Below are 27461 nucleotides of genomic sequence, written 5' to 3'. Positions count from 1 at the left end.
GAAAACTACGAGTGTCACGGAAAATTGAAAGATTTTGAGCGCTAATACCTTGGTGGTTTCCAGTATTTTTACTCCAATCGATTGGAAAAACTTCTACGCATCCACAACAATAATGGAACTATTTGAATTTGAATTTGAAAGTATTTACTATTGGAACATTAAAAGTAATGAAGTATTGTCGGACTGGAAATCCTCGCTTCGTGATTGGTTGGAAAAGACGCCATCATAGTTTTAACGTGATTTTAGAAGAAAAAAAAAAGTGATAAAATGCCCCCGTCTCAACAGGTCCGAAATTCCTAGCGACGATCTAAACCTATACCAATTTGATATCTGTGCTTGTGGAGCAAGCCAAAACAGGTGTCAAAATTTCCTCGTCTCAATACCTTCACATCGCGATTAAACCTAGACCATTTTGCGGTCTTTGCTTGGAAAGTATACCAGAAAGAGCGACAAAGCCCACTCGTACCAACAAATTTCTTACGAACGCGATTAAACTTAGACCAATTTGATGTCTGTGTTAGGGAAGTATGCCAGAAAAATTACAAAAGTTCCTTGTCGCAACAGATCGCAAATTCTTTACGGCGAGACGATTAAACCTAGGTGAATTGAATATTTATCTGAGTTGGAAATGTGTGCTACAGCTGCAGTTTTAGGTTATAATATAATTCTGTATGGATGCGTATGTGACCGGTTTCATTGAAAGTATAGTGAAAAGATGTGCTATTGATCAAATGAGATCGAATCGGTAAAATCCCTTAAACTTGGGCAACGATTGGTAATAAAAACAACCTGGAAATTAAATAAAAAGAAAACTTATCCAATTTATACAATGTTTGCTTAAGACTACCTGTGTATGTAAACTAATAATATTGTTAACTACATTCTATTGGTGAACTAATTCTACTGCAGGAGTCTGAAATCTGAAAAATTAGTTAAATTAAGAAAAACCTGAAAAATTCTTATGAAATTATGCAAAAAATGTGAAACCGGGATCCGAGACAGGACAGAGAGCGAAGTTTTTTAACCGGAAGTTGTTACGTCTGTGTGTATTCCTGTATGTCTGTGTTTTGGCACACATCTAAAAAGCCAGGAGTGACCGTTTTCAGGGTCTTTGTTTAGTAAAGTGGAGGAGCACGTCTTGTAAATCTCTAAGCTTTCCGTTACATCCATCTTCCACGCAGAGCAGTTGTTTACTACTTTTGCATTGTCAATGGTCAGCGGATGGTTGTCGTTGAAGATATGCTCAGCCACTTTTAATCTAAAATGGTGTGTTCGACCCTTGTCGGCATCTCTTGATGCTTTTGTTACCTCTGCCAAGTGTTCTTTAGTACGTGTTTCCAGGTTCCTTCTAGTCTGGCCGATGTAAACCTTTTCGCAATGTGGGCAACTGATTTCATAAACCCCGGATTTCCTGTGTTCTTCTATCGGGTCTTTAGTTGATCCTAACTTATTTTTGAGCTGGTTGTTCCGGCTGGTGTAGACTAGGTTAATTCCAAATTTCCTCATTTTTCTACGGAGAGGGCGTGTTATATTTTCGTCATATTCTACTGCCACTCTCTTAAGTTCTGGTGTTATTGGTGTTAGTGTTGTGAGTGATTTTTTGTATGCGTCTCTTCTTTTCTTGGAAATAATGTTCTGGATAGTCGTTTCTTTATATCCGTTCAATTTTGCAATTTCAAGAATGTGTGTTAATTCTTTTCGTTTTCCTAGCTCTCTTAACGGTAATGTTTCCATCCTATATATCATGTGATGGAAAGCTGCCATTTTGCGTTGGTGGGAGTGGTTAGATGAGCTAGGTATAACTCGTTCGGTGTTTGTTGGTTTTCATGCATTCGATTTGTCTTATTACAACGATGCCCAAAAAAGGAAGTTTTCAGTCTCTTTCTATTTCGTGTGTAAAGTGTATGTTCCTATGTGTGTCATTCATGGCTGCTAGAATTGTTTCCAGTTCTTCCTTTTTGACTATGCTGAAAACGTCGTCGACGTATCGCCACCATCTTGTTGGGAGCACCTTGTTTTGCTCCAGCTTACTTTCAATGTTAGCCATGAACAGCTCTCACAGTAACGGTGATCAGACACAACCATTACGAACAGTTAAAAGGTGCACCGATGGGTAATCCATTATCACCGTATTCCCAAAAAAATCCTTCTTCATTACTTTCCCTTACCGTCCCTTCATCAATTGTAGAACCATCGTTTCAAAAAATATTAATATATGCCTGACCGCATTTCAAAGTCATGACTAAAACTACGAGGTTTGGTCAATTGGTGTGTGTTCTTGATTTTGTCTTGTTGTATATTTGAAAAATCATATTTTTCATGCTACTATCGCTACAAAGAGACTTACGTAGTCCTACGTCATCTAAGCGGTCGTGTCTTGTACATGGCTTCAACCTATCCTTTTTTTCTACCGCATTCACACCACCGCGCATTCAAATTCACACCGTCTGTTTAGTGGTGGAATACGAACGCTATGCATAACGCAACTAGCAGCTTGCTCAGTCATGCCTCCGTATTGAACGGTAGAACGAATGCATTTTAAACCTTTTTAACATTTTCGTTTCGATCAAGTTGCCTTTACCATTTGGAGCAGCGAATGATTGCAAAACAGTCAAATGACTGACAATCACCACGCTAACGAAAAGCAACCGCGCTATCGTATCATTTAATACTTCAAAAAACAGCCACTACGTGAAGACGCGAAGAGAATCTCTCATTGTCTCAATTGTCTATTTGAAAAATTATCCGAGAAATGATCGTTTAAAAAGCGCAAGTTGAATGCGGAAAGCGTACACATTCACGCAGTCACATTCAACTTGCAATCCCTTTTCAAGCCCTGGTCTTGTACACAATCCCTCTGATTTTTTTCTACTCATTTGCTGATAGTGCATTAATGCTAATGCTAATGTGCTGATAGTGCTCGGGACCAAAAACAGCAGTACAGTGGACTCTCGGAAAAGTTAATTATCTGAAAAGTGAATTTTTCAGAAAAGTAAAGCGAATTTAGCTCTCATGCAACATTACTCTTACAAGTTAATTTTTTCCTTAACTTTTCAGGGAGTTTGAACTTATTGATGGTCCAAGAGTTCGTTCACATACACGTGTTTTCCTTTTATCTTTATTTTTCATTTGTCGGTTCATTTGTTTTCGTCTTTGTGTTTATCATTTTTAAATATTTTTAGGACTACTCAGAAAAGTTAATAATTCGGTAAAGTTAATTCACCCAATATCCAATCGATTAACTTTTCCACGTGTATTACGTTGGCCTTCCGGCGAGACAGTAGGGTTGGTCGAGAGCCAAGTTGACTCAGCCAACATAAGTAGTAATTCAGGTGAGAATAATCGGTGAAGACCCAAGCAATGGAGGAAGTCTTTGGATTGGAAAATCGGAACATGGAACTCTTGGTTTCCAAATTTACTCGGCAGTTTTTTTTTGTTTTAATTTTGTAATGATCTGACCACGGGAAGTGGACGAAAAACGATCAAACACATAAGCATTCCAGTGCGGCGTGGTAGAACTTCGCCGGAATAAAACGCCGCTCCTGTAAAACCACGAATTTTAAACTTTATGTACCTTTTTTTTAGAAACTACCCAACGTATTGGAACAAACTTTTTTTTGTTTTGTTGGGAAGCTTGGCAAAGACTTTTATAACTTTTGTGTTTCGTAAACTAAACACAGCTAGAGAAAAAAGAAAAAAAAAGAATAAAAGATGGCTGAAAAAATTAAAATTTGTCTTCTTTTTCCTTTTTCTCTGGCTGTGTTTCGTTTAAAAAGCTCAAAAGTTATAAAAGTCTTTGCTAAGCTTCTACCAACAATACAAAAAAAGTTCCGATACGTTGTGTCGTTTCTGAGAAAAAGGTGGTTTTACAGGAGCGGCGTTTTATTCCGGCGAAGTTCTTCCACGCCGCACTGGAATGCTTACGTGCTCGATCGTTTTTCGCCCACTTCCCGTGGTCGGATCATTACAAAATTAGTATCAAAATAAGCGGAAAAGACTGCCGAATCAAAATCTTAATAAAAAAAATTATGACTTTTTCCGGAACTTCTGACCGGAATCCATCGGCTGAATAAAAAACACTGTTCAAGGATAACACTTTTATAAACAAAAAAATAAAATTTATTGATTTAAACCACAGTGAAGATCATTATCGGGGCAACTGAACGATTCCGAAGGTTAGTTCCATCGAAACAGGCTGTTAAGCATCGAACTGAATCATCACGAACAGAAAAGTTGTCATTGTACCAATGATCTGGAATTTTAAACTAATTAATGAATAGCATACCTGCTAAACCTAGAGTCATCCTTACATTATAGAATACTGTCAAGTTAATATCGTAGAACCAGGTTGTAATTTTTGGAGTATTGTGCTTGATTTGGAGCATCAATGCGCGGATCTGTAAACTCATACAAAAATAACTCAATAAATTTTGTCTCAAAACGATGATTTTTGTAACTTACCTTAACAACTACCATCTCGTCGGCCTGCCGGGAAATGGACACTCCCAATAGTGAAAGCACAGCTTCCGAGCCCTGCAGTGTGTTGTTGCCATAAATAAGAATCACCAGAACTGCAGCACAATATTCAGCCCACCAGATTACGTGCATTCCACTGTTCGCGATGTTGCTGTACTTGCCGGTCAGAATAGCTCGGTAAATGGCGAACAAGGATAAGATTCCATAAATTAGAACTATAGTGCAGTATAGCAGAAGCTAAGTCGAGGAAATTTAATTGAATTGTGTTAAGGCAAATGATTCCAGTTAACGCTTACCTCTGCAGAAATCAATTTACTGATATTGCCAGAGAGCTTGTACAAATCGGCGTAAATTAATGCTACAGAAGAGATGCGCGTATGCAATAGTTTTGAATGAGAGTAAATTGTAGCTTCCTGAGCTGGCACATTCAAGTCTTTCCTGATGGAACACACCGTGTATTAGTAATCCATAGTTTAAGGCACTATGCAAGATTTGCCTCAAGCTAGCTTACCTCAGTGAGCTTTCCAAAAACCGCATTCTCCGATGTAACACAAAAATCAAAGCAAATGCATTGGTTGCCAGGACAGCTGCCGAATAGCTCATGTACACCTTGCCATTGTAAATGGTAAACGCATCTCGCAGGCTTCCCAGTAGCAGTAAAGCGCCGAAAGTGGCAATCGTCACAAATATCAGGCATGAACTCATCAAAACCACCAGCAGGCGTCTTTCATCCCCATGATTGATGGGAACGCCTAGAGCTGCCATTTGCAAATCGATCCACCGAAGACGGTTCAATATTGCCCCCAGAAGGCTTCTCCTGGTCAACCGAAGAATGAGTGCCCCCAGCATCGAAACATATCCGACTTGTAAAATTACCAGACCGGTAACTTTCATAAGTGTAGAGCCACTTTCGACGTAAGGAGCATGAAAATTCCAATAAGCGAGATAGGCATAGACTGCTGAATGAGCCGCTAGTAATACCAAACCGGACCGGGACCAGATAGGAACCGTCGATCCGTCCTCTTTCCGAGCGGCGACATGACGAAAGGTGTAGGCACCGAAGCCTACCGCTTTGTTGAAGAGAAATAACAGTCGAAAGCTTTCCATCGCTGTTCAGTGGTGCAACTGAAGAGGACTTTTGTTCTATGCCGTTAGTTAGAGAGAGTACCGATTTCGAACTTATCAGAATGAAGTACGTACTTCCATAACAAAGCGCTTTTAAAGTCACCCCAACTTTTTCAGTGTATTTTATCTGGGCTCACAACTACCAAGTGAACTTGACTGTCAAGAAAATTCAAGGGCTGATGCTTAATTTTTCATTGAATATTTATCGGGAATAGAAAAACGAACAATTTTGAACATCTCTGGTTATGAGAGCTCGAATTAAACCGGAAAAAAACTCATGAGTGTCATATCCTTTTATATCCAATATATCTGCTACCCGTTACGATCGGCTGCGCACACATAAAACACACACTTCCAATATTCTGAGGTAATTTAATTATGTGACAAATTGCCTTCATTAATTCCGGTTATTATTGGTGATATCGCTTACACGTGCAGACTTCGATCGGCGACAGGTCGCACGCGCGCCTGTCACACCCCGACGGCCGGCGGAGCGGAAGCAAAAAATAAGTCATCAAATTGAAAATGGAAGATCTTTATCTCGCAGCGCACCACGCGGGAAATCCGGTTTGCCGATGTCTCGCACTTCATTCGGGGTGTCGAGTCGACTCCAAGCGGCGCACATGTGCGTGGGGCGAATCCGATTGCCGATTTGTCTTCGCCTACACTTTTACGGGCGCGCAAATTTAGGATGGTAATAAAAACTTTCTTCCTTCCGTGGACCGAATCGGAGGAATGCTCTCAATGAACGCATTACACCGGTCAACAGCGGATGCATGGAAGCATCTCTATATAAGGCTATATATATATCCGAATCGGGGAACGAGCATCGTTATAGCAGCACTGTAACAACAAGTATCGAATATCCATTTTTGTTTTTCAATTTTATCCAAGTGGAAGAATAACATCCGATTTGTGGATTAGTGTTATCATCTGAATGAATTAGCTACAGCATCTGAATGTGTAGGATGTCGGCAGACAGAGGTAAAGCTCGAAGTAGAAAAATACTCTTTTATGTTTGTTTATGTGTCACCAGCTCGAGTGGCAGAATTTTTCCGAACCTTAATTTTACATGCAAATTGTTTCCTTCCAAAGAAGTGATATTAGATAATTGAATTATCAATTGCGTCAGTGTTCGACGAAAGTTGAATTGTGTATCGGAGAGAATCAGGTGGGTCTTATATTGTTATTAATGAATACGCAAACGGAACCAGGAAGGTGCCGGTGGGCTGTATAGATTCGTCGAGAGATATACAATCTAATTCTGTGGGACTACTTAATTCAAGATTTGGTTTACTTATGTGGGTTGTTAAGAAGTCATTGTCACCAATCTGCAATATGAGTCAAAATAAATAAGAAGTCGTTCGGCGTGAATTCGAAAATTGATCCGAATCGACCTGCTTCGATTTGGTTAACAATTTATACGAGTAGTTTCATATCCTCAATGACCCGGTACGTGACTTGACGGCTTGAGCGGGACTTTTCTAACTGATGCCGTTCACCGATCTGCCACTCATGCTACACAAGAGCAATAATCGATTAAAAGGTTCGGCTACGTATGTAAAAAATAGCAAAACTTGAGAAATGGGACGGACTGAAATTGTACCCTATAAAACAAGGACTACCTACACCATCAAAAACCTACATTGTACACGCGAAGGTAAACCCGACGACGAGAAAGAAGCGTTCTAGGTGCAGCTTGAGGCAACATACGACAGCGCCACGGGACATCATCAAGCTCGTCATCAGGGATAGAAACACGCATGTCGACAGGGAAGCAGTGTATACACTGGAAAACGGGTCCCATAGCCTGCACACCGACACGATAACTTTCAATAACGGCCAGCGATGCATCAACTTGGCAGCTCTCCGAGGCTTGGTGATCAGAATCAGTTACTTCCCTCGCAAAGATATCTACAAAGCCACCAGAAGGTAACCTGTGCCTGACCAACGAACCTTGAACCAAATTGATCATATTCTCACCAAGGGCCGGTTTTTCTCAAACATCACCAGCGTACGCTTCCTACGGGGTGCGGATATCGACTCGGACGATTACTTAGTAACAGTACATGTGCGTTCAAAATTATCGCCGATTTATACCTCGCGACAAAGCCGCTCTCCTCGGGTAAATATTCGGCATTTAGACAACCCGCGAGTCTGCCTTCATCTGTGGAACAAATTGAATTGAAGCAGCTCCTCGATGAGCGTCTCAACAGCGATATAACCCCCCCTAACAGCAAGAGAATTCGTGGGTCAGTATCAGGCGGGCTTTATGGGGCCCTCGCTATTACGGATCGAACTTTTACTCTACGACTAATCCTCCAGAAATGTCGAGAGCACAATGGTCCCACGCATTATATTAACGTGGATTTCAGGGCAGCATATGATACAGTTGAACGCAAAAAGCTATGGCAGATAATGCACCAGTACGGGTTTTCGAATAAACTCACGTGGCTGATCAAAACTACTCTGGAACGAGTGATGTGCTACGTGTGCGCTTCGGGGCCCTTACGAGGAGAGCTGTGCGCCGGTTAGATTGTCGGCGGTGTAACGACTTCTATCGACGGCGGCGTGCATCGGCGTGCGAGTATTTTATACCGTTAAAAAAACTAGCTCGTGCTGTTCCAAGCACTCGTCTCCATTCAACTCGGTCTTGGGCCACTCGTCGTCAATTTCCTAGTCGTCTCAGAAGTCGCAAATCGCTATCGATCTGGTCGAGCCATCGTGCACGTTGGGCCCCCTGTTTCTGGTGCGGGTGGGGTTGTTGAAGAGGACTATTTTCGTCGCACTGTCGTCCGGCATCCTTACGACGTGTTCGACCCACCGTAGCCTGCTAACTTTCGCTGGATGTACGATGGGAATCTCCCCAAGCAGTGCCTGTAGCTCTTGATTCATACGCCTCCGCCACTCTCCGCTTTCAGTTTGTGCTCCGCCAAATATCGTCCGCAGCACTTTCCACTCGAACACAGCAAGGTCGCGTATGTTCTCCGTGAGCAGTGTCACGGCTTCAAGTCCATAAAGAACTACCGGTCTAATAAGGGTTTTGTTGGTTGTTAGCTCGTGAGGCGGCATATGCTTCCTGATCGTAGCGTTTTACGAAGGGCAAAGTAGGCCCAATTTCTCGCTTGGATGCGCCGTTGGATCTCCTTACTAGTGTTGTTGTCCGCGGTCACCAGCGATCCCAAATACACGAACTCCTCTACCACTTCTAGTTCGTCGCCGTCAACGGTTACCGTCCGTGGGAGGCGCGCATTTGTTTCCTTTGAGCCTCTTCCTTTCATGTATTTGGTCTTCGACGCATTTATTTTTAGCCCAATTCTCCTAGACTCCGCTTTCAGTCTGGCGTAGATTGCTTCCGCCGTCGCAAAGTTCCTGGCTATGATATCGAAGTCATCTGCAAAGCCAAGAAGTTGACTACCCTTGGTGAAAATCATGCCTCTCGTTTCGACGCCCGCTCGTTGGATCATCCCCTCAAGAGCGATGTTGAACAGGATGCAGGATAAACCAATGTAATCTCTGATCAATCGCGTCAGTTTGTCCGGAAAACCATGTCTGCACGCCCATTTCTGCAAGATCTGTCGGATAGTAAAAATTTGTTCCGTAGTTGCGCGAGCCCTCATGAAACCTGCCTGATAATTCCCTACGAAACCTTGTGCTGTCAGTGACAACTGGCGTAACAGGAGCTGGCAGAGTACATTGTAGGCGGCGTTTACCAGCGCAACACCGCGATAGTTGCAGCAGTCTAGCCGATCACCCTTTTTGTAGATGGGACAAACCACTCCTTCCATCCATTCCTCCAGTAGCTTTTCCTCCTCCCAAATCCTCGAAATAACCCAGTGTAGAGCCTTTGCTAGCGTTTCTCCGCCATGTTTATAAAGCTCTGCAGGTAGGCGGTCCTTCCCAGCGGCTTTATTGGTCTTCAGCAGCCCGATTTCTCGTTTGACTTCTTGGAGATCAGGTGCTAGGACATCACTATCTTCCATGGGCGCTCCTAGCTTATTTTCCGTTCCGCCTCCTTCTGCGACTTCGCCATTGAGGTGTTCATCGAAGAACTGCTTCCATCTGTCGACCACCTCGCGCTCGTTTGTGATTAGATTCCCTCCCTCGTCCCTACACATGTCAGGCTTCGGTGTGTAGCCCTTCCGAGTTTGGTTCACCTTCTCATAAAACTTGCGCGTGTCATTAGCTCGGAATAGTTGTTCTAATTCTTCACGATCTCTGTCCTCCTTTTGGCGCTTTTTCCTTCTCTGGTTCGTGGTCAACTGGTTCCTAGCTCGCCGGTATTTGGCCAGGTTCTCTCTAGTGGCAATACTTAGATAATTTTTCCAAGCAGTTTTTCCCCTCCACCGCTTGTTGGCATTCCCCATCAAACCAATCATTTTGTGTACTTTGAGGCTCAATATCTAGTGCCGCGGTAGTGGCCTCTCTGACGGCCGAGCGTATTCTGCCCCAACCGTCTTTGAGGTTTGAAGCACCTAACTCCTCTGAAGCAGGTAGTGCCTCATTCAGTATCCGTGCGTAGTTCTCGGCAGCTTGTGGGTTATCTAGCTGCCTGATGTTCAGCCGAGAAGGGCGGCTTTGACGTGTCCGGTATACGGTGGACAGCTTTGAGCGCACATGTACTACTACTAGGTAATGGTCTGAATCAATAGCTGCACCCCGTCGGTAGCGTACGTTCGTGATGTTAGAGAAAAACCGACCCTCTATGAAAACTGATTGCGTATAATAGACGGCACCTAAAACTTGGCGGGTGAAATAGGCAAAGTTGCAAATCGAGCGAGAAGTAAAGTATGCCCAGTCTCAGGCGAACGAGTATAAGCTATCTACTTACTGGCTATGCACAAAGCCTCGAAATGTCTTTCTTCACAGCCCGCTCACAAAGCTAACAACTCGTGAAAAGCCAACAGTCAGTGTGGACTAGCGGCATACTAGGATATATGGATACATATTTTGCATTTTTTTCTTTTTTGATCGATCTCAGCTACTTGGATAACAATGACGAGCGAGAGCGGCCACCGTAGCCGATAGCCAAATACATGCTCGCAAAAACTTGTCACAGTGCATGAAAAAATAAGAGCGAAAGTCCGAAGGAGATACTCATGCCAGCGTGTTCGTTAGAACTGAAAAGCACGTGTGATAAAATTAGATCCCACGAATGCGGGCTTGTAACACTGGAAATCAGTATGGGGGTAAGACCGGCACCTAATTTCATCAGTCAGTTTATCACCGCGAAATGAAAAAAATGAAATAGAAGCGAGCAAAAAAGCGTTATGGTTGTGATCGCGTAAACATTTCTTATGAAAGTTTCATGATTTTAAAAATTTTCGTTAAATTTATTTCATGTAAATCGACTGTCCTTTTTTGTATTTAAGCTCTCGAAATGATGCTACTGAAGAGTGTCTGTGCTGTAAAAATTTAAAAATAAACATAGGTGAAGATTATACAGTCAACTTACTTTACTTTAGTGGCAACGGTCCGTTACCGATCCTGCGCCGATCTAATGAGCAGCAGGCACCCACCGGGTGCGCAGTCTACGTCGAAGTTTACGGCATCTTCCTGGTTCTCTGTTGAAAATAGTTTTGGCTACTCTTTCTTCGGGCATTCTTGCCACGTGTCCAGCCCACCGCAGCATGCCACATTGCACTACCTTCACTATATCAACATATTTGTGTACTTGGTACAGCTCGTGATTCATGCGTCTGCCACCAAGTATAGATCGCACAATTTTACGCTCAAAAACCCCTAGCACTCGCCGATCAGCTTCCTTTAGCGTCCATGATTCGTGTCCGTAAAGGGCCACCGGGAGGATTAGTGTTCTATAGAGCACCAGTTTTGATCGAATTTACAAACTACGGAACTTCAGCTGGCTACGTAATCCGTAGAAAGCCCGTTTCGCGGTTGCAACTCGTCGTTTCACTTTGCGGCTTACATCGTTGTCACATGTCACGAGTGTACCAAGATATATAAATTCCTACACTACTTCATATCGTTGCCCGTCTAACTCCACCTCGGCACCAACACCACTTGGGCTCCCACGTTCCCTACCAACAACCATGTACTTCGTTTTGGCGGAGTTAATGGTAAGTTCCAATCTCGCCGCTTCCCTTTTAAAAGGCCTGAAGGCCACTTCCACTGCTCGACGTCATCCGCAAAACCAAGAAGCATGTAAGATTTCGTGGTGATAGTTCCATTCCTTTCTACGTAATGCACCTTCCAACGTTGAATAGCAGGTTAGAGAGTGCATCCCCTTGCTTCAGTCCATCCAACGTCACGAAGGCAGCTGAGGTCTCACTCGCTATTCTAACGCATGATTTGGATCCGTCCAGCGTCGCACGAATCAGCGTAACTAAATTCGTCAGAAAACCATGTTCTAACATTATCTGCCACAGCTCATTTCGTTTAACTGAATCGTATGCCGCTTTAAAGTCCACAAACAGATGGTGTGCCTGCAAGTTGTACTCCCGGAACTTGTCTAGCAACTGACGCAGGGTAAACATCTGATCCGTCGTCGAGCGACCCTTACGAGAACTCGCCGACGAAGGACTCCGCTAACGGTCTCAGTCTGCAGAACAGGATACGGGAAAACACCTTGTATGCAGAATTGAGCAATGTAATTCCTCGATAGTTTTTTCACTCCAGTCGATGTCCCTTTTTGAAAATTGGGCAAATGAGGCCATCCAACCACTCCTCCGGCATTTGTTCTTCCTCCCAGATCCTGACAATGATCGATTCGTACAGCCACTCGCTCTCCGCTTTTAGAAGTTCAGCCGGGATACCGTCCTTCCCAGCAGCCTTACCGTTTTTCAGCTCACTGATTGCCTTTTTAACCTCCTCCTGTGTTGGTGGCACCACAGCATGACCATCGCTTACAATTCCCATCCTGTTCCTACTTATCACCGCATTCACCTGTCCATTCAACAGAGTCTGAAAGTGCTCCTTCCACCTGGCTGCTACCGCCATTTTGTCGGTAAGCAGGTTGCCAACACTATCATTGCACATCAAAGTGCATTATCATTCCTGCATCTCACTGTTTTATAGAAACTCCGTGTGTCGTTGCTGGCGCATCGCACCTCTGCGCCAGCGAGCACGTGCTCCTCGTACTCGCGTTTCTTTAGACGACGGATTCTTCTTTCCGCAGCTCTAGTCTCTCTTTACCTCTCTCTGTTTTAACGCGTTGCCGCAGTGAGCATGCGACTCCTGGCCTGGTTCTTTTCATCTGCCACTCTCTGGCATTCGGCATCAAACCAGCTGTTACGCTGTCTTCTACGCGTCGTGCCTACTACCACCTACCACCACCGCACAGTGGGACGGATTCAAAAGAAGACGGACATCGATATTTGTGACGAAACTATTAAAGATATCAACTTACTGTCTTCTGCGATGTTTCTTTGATTTATGAGAAATTTCTAATTGTATTGGAACATTAGGGCTTAAGGGGATAACGTAACAGATAGAAAAAATAATTTTTTAGTTTCAAGCTTAACGTCTTCAATTGGTGAGAAACGTTTGTTGATAATATTATTTTGAGCAACTTCGCTGAACAAAGAAAGTAGCTATCTCTTAAGGGAAAAAAAGTTACGGAACAGAACTAGCGGGTACCCCCTTAATATTGGTTTTTCTCGAAAAGCTCTTTTGTTATAACTCCAATAAACATGAATTGTTCTGAAAAGTTGTAGACAGTACTAATTTGCATATTTTTGTAGAATATTGTTTGCTTCTTGTGATCGGCGGTTTGTGGGAACTCTACTATTGCTGGTTTTCAAGTTGTTTAAATTTTTTGATTTATTTAGTGCAAATTTTAAGGGGGTGTTTCTTGGTCAGTAGCACAATGTAGCAGCTAACTTATAATGTTTTTGCACCATCTACTCTTCATGCATAAGAATAAGTATAAATGGAAGTGGGTACTCATGGGCAATATGAGTAAACAGCATTTAAGTTTTTCGGTTTTGAAGATTTAACTCTACAACTAAAAAGACCGCCAGTGGACCCAGATCCTCAGAGCAACATATGAAATTTGTTTTGAATGAACAATATAAAATGTTTGTTTACAACAGAATTCTTGACAATTTGGAGACAAGATTACAACATTCTGACCGTGCGTTCAAGAGTTATCATCTTTCAAAGCCAAGAATTCATTAGAATTGTAAAAAGATTTTTTCCCAGTGTCATCTGTTCGAATCTCTACTGGGAGATGCTGCGATAGGATCCCAGCACTATGTCTACAATACAATGCTTGAAACGAAAGTACAGGCATGCGAAAATCGGTATCTTCACGGACAGCCAAGCAGCACTACTGGCTCTCAAGTCCGCCAAATGCGTGTCCAAACTAGTTTGGGAGTGCAGCACAGCATTGAGGGAACTCTCCCGCCAAAACAAAGTTTTATTACTTTGGGTGCCCGGTCACTGCGGAATCGAGGGCAATGAATTTGCTGACAACCTAGCAAGACAAGGATCAGCTCAGCAATTTATTGGTCCTGAACCGTTTCTGGGCACCTCCACATCCGCCGTGAAAGGCGAACTGATGACATGGGAAAAGCTAGAAATAGCATCCCGTTGGAATCAAACACAGGGTTGTAGACAAGCTAAACAGTTTATCTACCCAAACCCTGCAGTAGCTAAAAAACTACTCCATTTAACTCGTAGTGAACTACGCACGATCACGGGACTCCTAACAGGACACAGCCCCGCTCTTTATCATTTAAAGAATATCGGCAAGGTATCATCTGACACCTGCCGCTTTTGTAACTCTGAACCTGAAAGTTCAGCGCATCTGCTCTGCTATTGCGGAGCTCTTGCATTATCAAGGCACAACTTCTTAGGAAGTTTCCTTCTTACTCCATATCAGGTATGGAGCCTAAATCCCAAAACGGTCATTGGCTTTATAAACCATGTAGTACCGAATTGGGGCACAGGATTACAACTATTCCGCTCAACTCCATCAATGGGTATGAGCGATCCGTAAACTGTGTACAGCAATCGGGGCCTGCCACAAAAGACGATCATTAAGACTGTCGCAGTGGCCTTTTAACCCAATGCCCTTCTGGCATACAAAAAAAAAAAAATGTCTACAATTGTCCTGTATTCATACAATTGGCTGTGAAGTCTGTCGTAATAAAAAACCAAAAGGCCAACTTTCGAAAATAGCTCCTAGGCTTTATTTTACTTGTTACCCTGGCTATGGTATTCATGCTTAACTTTGTTTTTATGTTTATGTGCATATAAGCCATGTTAAGTAAAATAAATCATCTAATTTAAGGTGAGATTCGTACGATGAGATTCGTACGACTTAAAAGGTTTTTTTTGTGCTGTAAGACTTATAAACTTAAATGCAGTTTACTCATATGGCCCATGAGATCCCACTGTCGTTTATACTTATTCTTATACATGAAGAGTGGATGTTGCGAAAATATTATAAGTCAGCTGCTACATTCTGCTACTACTCAAGAAGCACCCCCTCAAAGTTTGCACTAAATAAACCAAAAATTTAAGCAACTTGAAACCCAGCGATTGTAGAGTTTCCGCATATTCTACAAAAATATGCAAATTAGCAATGTCTACAACTTTTCAGAACATTTTCTGTTTATGGAAGTTGAAATAAAAGAGCTTTTCGAAAAAACCAATATTAAGGGGGTACCCGCTAGTTCTGTTCCGTAACTTTTTTTCCCTTAAGAGATAGCTACTTTCTTTGTTCAGCGAAGTTGCTCAAAACAATATTGCCAACAAATGTTTCTTACCAATCGAAGACGTTAAGCTTGAAACGAAAAAGTTATTTTTTCTATCTGTTGTGTTATCCTCTTAATGCCTAATTTTCTAATACAATTAGAAAGTTCTCACAAATCAAAGAAACATCGCAGAAGACGGTAAGTTGATATCTTTAATAGTTTCGTCACAAATATCGATGTTCGTCTTCTTTTGAATCCGTCCCACTGTGCACCGTACCTACCTTATACAGTCAAATAAACCCTAAATAGACAATTTTTAGGTCACACATGCCCCACGACACCTTATGCATTTTCAAAAAAAGAAATTGATGAATGCGAATCGGTATTGTAAAAGATCGATTCATTGTTGTTTCCTTTTTAACCGAAAATCGAGCTTTCAATGACAAATATTTTATGTTTAGGGCAAGCTCTTTAAGCCAACTGCACGCCAATTTCAAACCAGTAGGTAGTACCTAAAGTTGATTAGTGCTACAAATCTTCAAAATTCGATATCTTCACCAATCACAAAAGGATGTGTGATTGTGATCTGGTAGTTTAGCTCTTAGTAGGGCTACAAACTCTAATATAAGTATAATATGAGTAAATATACAGAGTACAAACATCTGAAAAATTAAACCTGACTTCATCTAACAAAATGAATATTTCAAGGCAGTTATTACAATACAATAAATTATAAATTTGTAATAAACTGCAGAAAATTTGCAAAATGTCAAGCATGGTTCAATTGTACCTGCAGTTGTAGTTCTACCTGAGCCCCTCTTTGTCGCCCGCAGGCACAGACCTACATACTTTTTGTGTTACTGCGAGCTAGGAAGGCACACTAATTGCTCATAAAGATAGCAAGAGAATGAGCGCTTTTGCCATCATACCTATTATTTTTACCATAGATTGCAATTGCCATTCCATCCTAATCCAATCGTTTCATAGATTACATATCGATTGATTACTGAAGCAATTAGTTTATGCTTCGTACTATTTATCACCTCAGTACAAATATACCTAGAAGTGTATTCCGATGGAGTCATTCATTCAATTCAAATAGCTGGTTGAACATAAATTTACTCATGAATTATATATGAGTTTGCATTCACTAGTCTTTCAGGTACAACAACCGAAAACTGTGACAAACACACATGGATTAACCCAAACCTCGAATGTATACCTACCTCTACAGCAAGCTAAACGCTGGTTCCCATTTGTTTTTGTCTTTACAATGGCGTAGGTAAACAATCGATCCATCACCGCAACGCTAGCAGCTGTCCTACGACGTACACCAGTTTTGCGATCAACGCTTCCCGAGCGGTGTGTAAATACGGTGCTATTTTTGATTCCTCCGTAGTGTTTCGCTTCTTCCTATCGAAGGTGGCCTTCGGTGACCCCGGCACACTAGAGAACCGTTGTAATCATCGGTTGGTGTTGATAAGCGGATTGCCTCCGTTCGTTCGAGCACTAAGAGTCGTTTGGGCTCGACTATTCGTCAATCCAGTGTTCGCTCGAAAGTGAGAGTGATCACATCGATTGTCTTCTGCGGTTCTAGAGTGCGGGAAGCTTGCGAATTGAAAATGCTGTCAGTTTTGGTACGGAATGCTTCCCGACGGGATGGCCTTCGAAAGGCGGCTCGCACTCTGTCTGTGTCGGCTTCAGCGCAAGCGGCATCACCGGGCGGTGGAAAGGAACCTCAGAAAACGGCACTCTACGACTTTCATCAGAGCCACGGAGGAAAGTTGGTGGATTTTGCAGGCTATTGGCTGCCGGTTCAGTACAGTGACCAAAGTATCATCAAATCACATCTCTATACCCGCGAATATGGTTCCATCTTCGACGTGTCTCACATGCTTCAGACGTACTTAAGAGGTTTGTTGTTGATAAGAGTTTTTGAAAATTTTTAAATTGTTGTTTTTTCTCACAGGAAAAGATGTGGTAAACTGCTTTGAATCGGTTTGCACTGCTGATATCAAAGGTCTCAAGAATGGAACCGGAACATTAACTGTGTTTACCAACGATAAGGGTGGCATATTGGATGATTTGATCGTGAACCGAGTCTCGGACGATACACTTTACGTGGTGTCCAATGCTTCCCGCAAAGAGTCCGATATGGCCGTAATGACCGATGCAGTGGTATGTCAACTAAAACGCCTCTAAAAAGCTTTGATTAATTTTGCTATTTTCTGTTTTAGGCGTCATTCAAAGCAAAAGGCAAAGATGTTTCAGTGACATTCCTACCAAGCGATGAACAATCGCTACTGGCCATTCAAGGACCGAGTGCGATTTCTGTCCTCCAAAAGCTATGCACCACAGACCTGTCCCGTTTGTTCTTCATGAACACCATAAGCGACCAAATTGCCGGAGTAGAAAAATGCCGAATTACCCGCTGCGGTTACACCGGCGAGGATGGCGTCGAAATCTCAGTTCCCTCTAGCAAGGCATCGGAAATCGCTTCCGCATTACTGGAATCAAAAGTCGGCAAACTGAAGCTAGCCGGTCTCGGTGCTCGGGACTCACTACGAATGGAAGCAGGACTTTGCCTGTACGGAAACGATATCGACGAGTCGACCACTCCGGTCGAGGCTGGCCTGCTCTGGCTAGTGGCGAAACAAAGGCGGGCGGAAAATAACTTCCCTGGTTCCGACATTATACTGAAACAAATCAAAAATGGTGTCACTCGCCGCCGGGTGGGTTTCAGCATGTCACCCGGATCGGCTCCAGCCCGGCAACACGTGGAAGTATGCGACAACGAGCACCGCAAGATCGGTGAAATTACCAGCGGCTGCCCGAGCCCGTGTCTGCAGCAAAACATTGCCATGGGCTACATCCAGGAAGTGTCGAAAAAAGTGGGCACGGAAGTGCTGCTGAAAGTACGGGACAAGTACTACCACAGTCACGTTGCCAAAATGCCATTCGTAGCAACACACTACTATCAGCAGCCGAAATAAATGAATGACGATGATTGCTGTCCGCTCGAGCAATGTTCGCGTGTTCTTTCAGTGTTGTGTCTTATCACAGAGCATAGGTTGTTTATATTGGCATAGTCAATAATTTCAGCCATGCGGTGGTTACGGAGCACAATGTTTAATCGTAATGTAAACCGTATTTGCAATGTCATTTGTTTGCGGATAATCTGAACTTCAGGTTATTATCGGCGACAGATGAACCATCGGCCTACACTAAATCGTCGACAATGTCTATATTCTTGATAATGACAAAATTGAGATTGAATTTGAGGGGGTGTCTCTATCTTATCTATACTTAGTCAATAAGGTGTTATATAAATAATTTTAGCAGGTGGACATTTGACATAAAGAAAATAACTCAGGCACGCGACACATTTCTCTCTTATTTAATGCAATCGATGTATTTTATTGAGTATAAGTGAATAAATGATAGAAACAAAATGTTTGCCCAGTTTACATCAGCTCGCGATTATATGTACCCGAATTTATCAACGTCCGATCCTTAAAACCTCAAATTGAATATCTACAATATTATATAAAACACTGATCACAGCACACAAGAAAAGTGGTAAACAAATAGGCAACTTCAAAAAGTCGCCCATGCGCGCGATAACAAATGCGAAAGGGCAATGAAAATATTTGAAGACGAATAATGACAAGAATAGTCATAGTGAATGTACTCTACGATGTATGTTACCAAGTGTAACTCATCTCTTTGAAACGAGCTAGAAAAACGGCCAAAATAAAATGATTAGGTCATTTTCAGGTTTGGTTACATATACGTTGTTTACAGTTTTCTAAAAAAATCACCAAAAATCTAATATGTTTACTTATTAAAACACAATTCAATTTAATGAAATTTGTTTATTTTATTGAGTTTCAGTAGGTTTATGTGGTCGTTTTTAAACCGCATCACATTAAAAAAAAACCTGATTTAATCCACCTAGTGGTGAAAGCAACCTTTGTTATACGGTCTTACTTGCTATTTGAGATAGGCTGGCAAATGAGTGAACATGTGCAAGGTAATCTCTACTGACACGGTTGTTACAAAGTAGTTGTGGTAACCGAATTATGACTAATTTTAGTCGTAATTCGGCTGTTTCAACTAAATGGACCTAAAGTGTGCTACTTGGGATGTAGTATAATGTGCCCCCCTTAAGAATAAATGGATATATTTCAAAAGGGCTTCCCAAGATCAATGTCATAACTACGTATATATGTTGATTTTTGAGTTGAAAACCAATTGCAACTGTTTACAGAATAAAAATGCTACGAATTATTTCAAAACGGTGTCTAAAATTTGGGTTTCTCGTCTATGCAGTATATTACGCTCCACGTTGTGTTTTAAGTATTTGTGCAATTGATATGCCTACTCTATTTTGTAGAAAGTTAAACTTTCTTAGATATTGTCATAATATTGTATTTTCATATAAATTGAACCTCGTGTCGGTCTCCCGGGATAGCTTTTCTTTTCTGCATGGGACAGATTATACTGCAGGTAAGGCATATTGCCCGCTTTGTTAAGTAATCTGAAATTTACTTGCAATTTAGACGTGTTTGATAAATTATTCCTAGCACTTTTATTCTACAATACTAACTGAGACTAATACTGGCAATAGACTGTTACTTACATCTATTTATCTGTATTTATAGCCACATCTGCAATGGGGCACATTACAACGTCGCAAGTGGGGCATATTATACTGATTTGAAGGCCGCTTTTGATACCATTAATCATACTATTCTTTTAAGCAAGTTGGAGAAACTTGGGTGTACCACAAGATTGTGCAGATGTTTGGAAACTTACCTTACGGATAGGCAACTCTTCGTACAACTTGGCAACTGCCGGTCTGCCGCGTTTACAAATGATTCTGGTGTGCCACAGGGTAGCAATTTGGAACCATTGCTATTCTGTATCTACATAAATGATGCAGCGTTACTACTCAATGAAGGTGGAAGGCTTTTCTTCGCTGATGATCTGAAAATCTATCTTGAAGTCAGAAGAATCGAGGACTGCAGAATGTTGCAGAAGCTTCTGGACTTGTTTAGTGACTGGTGCGTAAGGAATCAATTGTTACTGAGTGTGGAGAAATGTTGCGTCATCAGTTTTCATCGCACTAGAAGCACAATAGAGTTCGATTACGAAATTTCCGGATCAAAATTGAATAGGGTAGAACAGGTGAAGGACCTTGGAGTATTACTTGACGAGAAACTCACCATGAAGTCCCACATTTCTGCCATCGTTGACAAGTCCAATCGTAGTCTTGGGTTCATATTTAAGATTGCTGGTGAATTCAATGACCCGATCTGTTTCAAAGTTCTCTATTGCTCTGCACGGTCAACGCTGGAATTTGCGAGCATCGTTTGGAACCCGCACGAGTCTGTCTGATCCGCCAGACTGGAAAACGTACAGCGAAAATTTGTTCGATATGCACTTCGTCATCTTCCGTGGAGGGAACACCGTACAGCACCGTAGAAAGACCGCTGTCGTCTGTTGGGTTTAAGCACGCTAAGTCGACGTAGACAGGTTTCGCAATCGTTGTTTGTCGGCAAGCTTTTAACTGGCGAATATGATGCACCGGACATCCTATCGCAAATCGGACTCTACGCACCTTCAAGAGTTTTACGACCCAGAATGATTCTACAGGAAGACTCCCATTCAACGCAATATGCTGCCAACTCTCCCATCGCTTCCATGATCAGACAATTCAACTGATTTGCTGACCTTTTTAATTTTGACGAACCATCACGCATTTACCGCCAACGAATTCGTGCACTTGACAATGTAAATACTAACAATTAAGTAACTTTTAAGTATTCATTTACACCCAAAATGTCCGATGAATTATACGAATAAATTATAAATTATATATAAAAATGAAAAAAAAATGTTGGTCGCATACGACATGGCGGGAACAATATTAAATAATTAAGCAAACTAAGCGTTTCTCGCCGGGTTTTCGCCTGAGATAATGCTTTAGAGCTTCACTTTACGCAATCGAATCGCAGGACAACAGGATATTTACAGATTTTAACCACAAAAAAGCTTACGGAAAAAATTACGGACGCAAAAAATTACATCGGAAGCTGTTAAAAAACAAATTTATTTTTCTTTTGGGTTGACAGCCAGTTTCTCATTAGTTTTGCATTTTAATTTGTGCTAGTTTGGGAATAAACGAACTGGGGCGTATTGCCCACCTGTGCCACATTATACACATGTCCCCCAAATATTTCACTTCTGTTTACAAACTCGTATCTCTTCCTCCACGTGGTGCCGGCTGGGGTATGGCAGCCAAAGTTGTGCACCTTGTGGTGCGCAATCTTGGTTGTCGTAGGTAGACAGAGAAGGTGAAACACACGCCGTGTGGTTTCCGGCTACCTAAACATGCAGTTCGGCGCCGGTTTTTCGGAGGGCGTTGCTGCGGGGTGTATGCACACCGAGGGATAGTTATTTTCTCTGCTGGATTAGCGTAGAGAGAGAGACCGTCAAACGGTCTGTTTACACATTCTGCAGTTGTGCCCTTTGACGGTTGGTGCCGAATTGTACGTTTTGGCAAAAATTGAGCAACAGAACCTGACCCTGCCGTGAGAGTCGGCAAATCAGGAACCCCTAAGTCAAGGTGTAACTCCGTGTCGATGACTGGATGGCTGGAGGGGTGAAAACATGCCAGTCACGAACGGAGTGCTCTGGGCATCTTGCCCCTACTGTGCCATGCGGGGCTCTGGTACGGCCGATCTTTGTTGTCCCTTGCGTCTCGTGGGAACAACAACGGAGTCCTACCCAATTTACCTTATGGGTATTACACCAAGTGCGTTCTGGCCAACATAATTGGCTTCGCTTACAATTTGCTGTCTGATCTGTGTTGAAGATTGTTTGTGATACTCCGCCAGTCAAATAGTTAGAGTTGCACAAATAACACAAACGGGCAGCAAATCTGTCACCATCGCCTTGTTTCAGGAGCCATATTTTCGCAAGGGGTACTTTCATTCGACGGATATTGGAAACCAGAACTTTGCAGAACCAGCAAAACTGGTATGACAAATCCTCGTTTGATGCCCAGGGCATGCATATTGTTGCATAGGTCAATAAGTGCATGCCTTATCTCTGAGTTGACTACTCGAGATATTTGTGCAGTCACAGTGTGGCTCGTCGTGGATGATGTCCATAGGCACTATGTCTACTGTTCTGCATACTTACCACATGACGAACCGTCTCCCAGCGACGATTTCAGAAATGTGGTGAGATACTGCCAATCTAATGGGCTTCCGCTCATTGTAGGCAGTGATGCCAATGCCCATCACATCATTTGGGGCAGCTCTGATTTGATGGAATATTTGAGTAGTACCAACCTTGGAATACTCAACATTGGCAATTGTCCAACTTTCATACGAGCTGGTAGAGAGGAAGTATAACATATAACACTCTGCTCTAACAAGATCAGTCATGAGTTGGCACAATGGCATGTTTCAAATGAGACACCAATATCTGATCATTGCTTTATATATTTTGATCATTTGGGTGTCTCCTTGAACGCTGCAACATTTCGCAACCCAAGATTTTGCGACTGGGAACTCTTTGTGGAGGAACTGGCGACGAATTTTCAAGGTTTCGAACCGACGCTTGAGTCATCGATCGACTTAGATGTGGCTGTAGATGTCACAACATCTTTTATTGCGGAAGCTTTTGAAGTAGCCTGCCCGCTAAAAACTATTAAAACGACTAGGACTAGAGGAACACCATGGTGGAACTCTCATCTCGCGGAACTAAAGAAACGATGCTGGAGAGCCTTTCAAGCAGGCCCAGAAAGCCTATGCAAAGGCTCTACGATCTTCAGCACGCACGAGCTGGCACAGGTTTTGCAGCAACGTTTCCAGTTTCGGCGAGGCAAGTCGACTTAATAAAATACGGTCAAAATCGAAAGATTATCAGGTTAACAACATTCGAAGTTCGAACGGTGAATACTGTTCGAATGACAATGAAACGAATAAGTTCTCTCCATACAAATCTCCTGGAACAGATGGAATATACCCTATTCTACTGCAGAAAGGGTTCAAATACTTCAAACACATTCTGAAGAGGATGTTTGTGTGTAGTATTGCTATTGGGTACTTCCTAACTCAATGGTGTGAAATGATCATTAAGTTTATTCCCAAAGGTGGACGCGCGACATACGAGCAAGCAAAAAGTTTCAGACCAATCAGTCTAACGTCTTTCTTGCTTAAATCACTTGAGCGGATTGTTGACCACCACATCCGCGAAACAAGCTTAGTAGAAGTTCCTCTTCATTCAGCACAACATGCTTATCAATGAGGCAAGTCTACAGGTACGGTACGTATGAGAACGTATCTTTTACTTCCATTTTGGAGGCTGCTCGGTATCATAATGTGCCTGCAATAATCATAAAGTGCATAGAACAAATGCTTAGTATTTTTCGTTTTACTGTTACTGACTTTTTCGCTGTCAAACGTAAAATCTATTTTGATTAAAACAGAGGAGCGTTTGGTGCGAAAACTGTTAGACTGAATACTGGGAAAATTTCGATCTGCGGCTAAAAATATTGGGTAGTTTGTGGTAGTGGGACTCCAACCCACAATTTCTCGGTTGGTACCCGAGTGCTTTACGCATTTGAACTAAACCACACCCAATATTTTTAGCCGCAGATCGAAATTTTCCCAATATTCAGTCCAACATTTTTCGCACCAAACGCTCCTCTGCTTTAATCAAAACAGTTGCAACAGAAATGGAAAGACGACCAACCGTCAAACAACGCTAATTATGTCACCTGGATAGACGTAGTGGAAGCGGAGAGGCAAGCATGAAGCGGCGACACTGTGGATGGTCAAAAACCCTACGAGAGTGGCTGTGAAACGATGGAAGCCATGTAGGTTGCCATCCCTAGATCGGTGCACGTCTCGATAGGTGAAGTGGAAGCGAAGTGGCGAACTCGACGGAGGCTGAGCTAAATGAAAAATCTGCGAGGGTGGCCGTGAGGAGTGGAAGTCATGAGGGTCGCCATCTCTGGATCGGCAAACGTCTCGGTAGGTCTACGGAACAGTTTACAGACACCGAAGTAATACCTACCGACAGTTCCAGGGGGTTTAGTTCGGGCGCCCGTGAGATTTTTATAAAAATATAGTGGATTAGAGTCTCACAGTGCAATGCGCCACGTGATGTTTACCGGCCCGTGGAATGTGTCAAGTATACATTATTAGTGTGCCTGGCATTCGTACTGTCAGTACGAATAGTCAAGCTAATCCAACAGTCCAAAGGAATAATATTAATGTTAATAATCTCCGAATAATGCCCAATAATTCTCCATAATCGTTCAATTAATCGAAATAATATAAAAAAAATATGCGAAAACTACTAGCAACTACTCGATAATCGAACAACTCGATCGATAATCGAATAATTGAAAATTTCGAATATCACGATCGGATGCGGGGTCTACCCCGAAGTCCACGGCCTCTTTCTGATCCTCTGCTGAAAATAGTTTTTAATATTCTTTCGTCGGGCATTCTAGCCACGTGCCCAGCCTACGGTAGCCTGCGACATTGTATATTTACTATCAGTATTAGAATTTTGTTTTTCGGTTTTGTAGTCAAATTTCTGATAAAAAAAGAACGTTTTTCTTCTACTTCTAGATTCATGTCCGTAAAGGCCTACCGGGAAGATCTGTCGAGTGCCAGTTATATGCGTACCTGCAAACTATGGGACTTCAACTGACTACGTAATCCGTAGAAAACCTGGCACACAGCTGTAATTCGTCATTTTACTTCGCGGCTTACATCGTAAAGTAAAGCAATTCCTCCACTACTCCATGTCGTTCCCTATCCAGCTTCACCTTGGCACCAACACCATTTGGGCTTCCACGTTTCCTGCCAGCAACCATATACTTCGTTTTGGCTGCTTCCCGTTTAAAAGGTCTAAAGGTCTCTTCCAGTGCTCTAAGGATTGGTTTCAAGGATATCGACATTATTCGAAGCATGTGAGATTTCGTGATCTCATTCCTTTCCACGTTTGCTCTTCGTATTGCAGCTTCCAAGGCAATGACGAATATTAGAGAGAGTGAGAGCGAGTGCATCCCTTTGCTTCAGTCCATCCAACGTCACGAAAGTGACTGAGGTCTCTTCTTCTATTCTGACTCGTGATTTTGATCCATCCAGTATCGCACGGAATAGCATAATTAGTTTCGTTGAAAAGCCATGTTCTAACATTATCTACCACAGCTCATTTCGATTGACGGAATCGTACGCCACCTTAAAGTCCACAAATAGATGATGAGACCGCAAATCATACTTCCGGAACTTGTCTAGTAACTAAACTAAATACATATAAGATGTATAAAAGAAGTTACCACAGGATGGGATCACCATGCATTAGCATTCGTAGGTAACTGTCACGCGTTTTAATGTGTCCCGCGAAATACAGTATTTTAGTGGTTTGTAAAGTAATACATTGTATTACGTACTTTTTCACTGTCATATGAGCCCAATAGATTTAACATGCTTTTCAGCCGAGCGTCATTAAACGAGATAGATCCAATATCTATTATCTAACCAAAAATATATAGTTCACTAAAATAATGTAGCAAAACTGACGACTCATATTGACTAATAAAATAGGAAGCGTTTATACAGTCAAATGAAAATGAAAAGGCAAATCTCAACTAGAATAATGATTTCCTACCATATACTCCATGATAGTTTATGATTTCATAAAGCGAAACGCTTTGCTGAATGAAAGTAAAAACTATTTATACACTTGTTTATTTCAGCATATTCACATATGCCAATCCCAAACGGTGCCTTCCGTTGCGAGAAATCTGTGCCAGTGGGCTACTGGAATCACAATCCCATACCCGTATACCGTCTCTCAGCCCGACGACAAACTGTTCCGTCCGCATCATTGCACCTTGTTTGTTTACTTCCGCCGATGCATGCAAGGCCAGGCCAGCAGCGCAGCGGGGGTTTGGCAAAACAGCAAAACACACGCGTTCCCACTTCCAGCCGTTATCCTGCGGGAAAAGTAAACACATTTCGTATAGCTTCCCGTTTCCCGTGACGGCAAAACTGTCATGACACTGTAGCCGCCCGTTATCCGACTCCGAAGGAACAAATTTTCCACAACATTCTCCCTTCAGTCGGGGCCGAACTGGAAGACGTGTGCGCGTTCGGGTGCACTTCGGCTTCGTTCCAGCCGAAAGGAGACGCCCGGTCACCCACCCAACGGGGTGAAGTCGAACGCCGAGCTGCCGGGTGAGTCGCAGCCGCCCTCGTTTTTTCAGCTGAAGCCAGTCTTCTCGAAGCTCTCGTTGCGGCGTGCGGCTCTATGCGTTTACGGTCGTCTACGGTAGATCCTGTCGGTTCGGGTTCGGTCGCGCGTACAGTCATTGTGGGTGGTCAGGAAAGTGGCAGTCGGTACTGCTGCTATTCATCTGTCACGGTTTCGACTGCGGTCGAAGGTGCTGAAGTCCGAATTTGATTACGGTTGTGAATCGTGAATCGATTCCCGGTTCTAATGGAGTGCCTGTTTCTAGTGTATTGACGTGGGTCTCGATAAGGATTTCAGCATCCGGTTGCGTGGTACGATTTTTGATTAAAGGATCAGCTGATAAATCATTACTGAAGGCTTAGTGAACTGCTCGCCTTTGGGACCGGTTATGTAAAAACCCTGCGTAGGCTTTTCATCTGCTCCCACGAAGGGCGTTAACTGTGTCGAGTACGAAGAAAAATATCAAAGATTCGAACCGTTCAAACTCCAATTTAATTAAAACTGCACGCCACGGAAAAGTTTTTGCTTGCTGCGGCAAATCGGCGAAATTCGCTTGGCGTTCCGTACGTGCTTATTGGAGGTGCAGAATCGAAAAGACGTGAAATTTCAATTGTGAAGTAAAAGTTTCCACAAAGGCAAACTTACCCTTTGCGTCGCTGCTACTGCTACCAACCGCGTACCTACCCTCGTGTCCGAAACGAAATTGGATGTTCACGAAAGCTGCACCCACATGGGATAGCATATAATGATAACGTGTTAGTTGAGACGAGGCCAGACTCGCTCTTCAGGTGTAACCTTTGCCAGAAGAGGAGTTCCATTTTCCCATTTCAGTGTCTGTAAAAGCGCTAGTTAGTGGTTCGTAAATACAAAAGAGGGGGAAAATAATTTCCAATAAAAAAGAACATAGTTTCA

At 42.6% G+C, this 27461-nt stretch overlaps 2 protein-coding genes across 2 annotated transcripts; one reads left to right on the top strand and one right to left on the bottom strand.

Moving 5' to 3' along the window:
- Positions 1-4198: 4198 nt before the first annotated feature.
- LOC128739391 (uncharacterized) lies at positions 4199-5583 on the bottom strand. Its single transcript, XM_053834874.1, has 5 exons — positions 4988-5583; positions 4773-4914; positions 4462-4713; positions 4323-4397; positions 4199-4252 (listed from the first exon to the last, which is right to left on the bottom strand). The coding sequence occupies exons 1-5, from the start codon at positions 5581-5583 to the stop codon at positions 4199-4201; spliced, it is 1119 nt and encodes a 372-aa protein (XP_053690849.1).
- Positions 5584-16679: 11096 nt separating this feature from the next.
- Positions 16680-19059, top strand: LOC128742365 (aminomethyltransferase, mitochondrial). The gene is made up of 3 exons (XM_053838701.1): positions 16680-17177; positions 17233-17441; positions 17501-19059. Exons 1-3 carry the CDS (start codon positions 16886-16888, stop codon positions 18254-18256), a joined length of 1257 nt encoding a protein of 418 aa, XP_053694676.1. The 5' UTR covers positions 16680-16885; the 3' UTR covers positions 18257-19059.
- The last annotated feature ends 8402 nt before the right edge of the window (positions 19060-27461 follow it).

The sequence above is a fragment of the Sabethes cyaneus genome, chromosome 3 (assembly GCF_943734655.1).
Source record: "Sabethes cyaneus chromosome 3, idSabCyanKW18_F2, whole genome shotgun sequence".
Classification (NCBI taxonomy): Eukaryota; Metazoa; Arthropoda; class Insecta; order Diptera; family Culicidae; genus Sabethes; species Sabethes cyaneus.
Note: the sequence above shows the minus strand (reverse complement) of the source record. Positions and strands in the feature narration are given on the sequence as shown.

Coding starts and splice junctions, on each gene's coding strand:
- LOC128739391 (XM_053834874.1), bottom strand. CDS start 5,583: ATGGAAAGCTTTCGACTGTTATTTCTCTTCAACAAAGCGGTAGGCTTC. Junction 4,714..4,772: donor GTAAATTGATTTCTGCAGAG/GTAAGCGTTAAC, acceptor TCCTCGACTTAG/CTTCTGCTATACTGCACTAT. Junction 4,398..4,461: donor ACGAGATGGTAGTTGTTAAG/GTAAGTTACAAA, acceptor ATGAGTTTACAG/ATCCGCGCATTGATGCTCCA.
- LOC128742365 (XM_053838701.1), top strand. CDS start 16,886: ATGCTGTCAGTTTTGGTACGGAATGCTTCCCGACGGGATGGCCTTCGA. Junction 17,178..17,232: donor GCTTCAGACGTACTTAAGAG/GTTTGTTGTTGA, acceptor TTTTTCTCACAG/GAAAAGATGTGGTAAACTGC. Junction 17,442..17,500: donor CCGTAATGACCGATGCAGTG/GTATGTCAACTA, acceptor TTTCTGTTTTAG/GCGTCATTCAAAGCAAAAGG.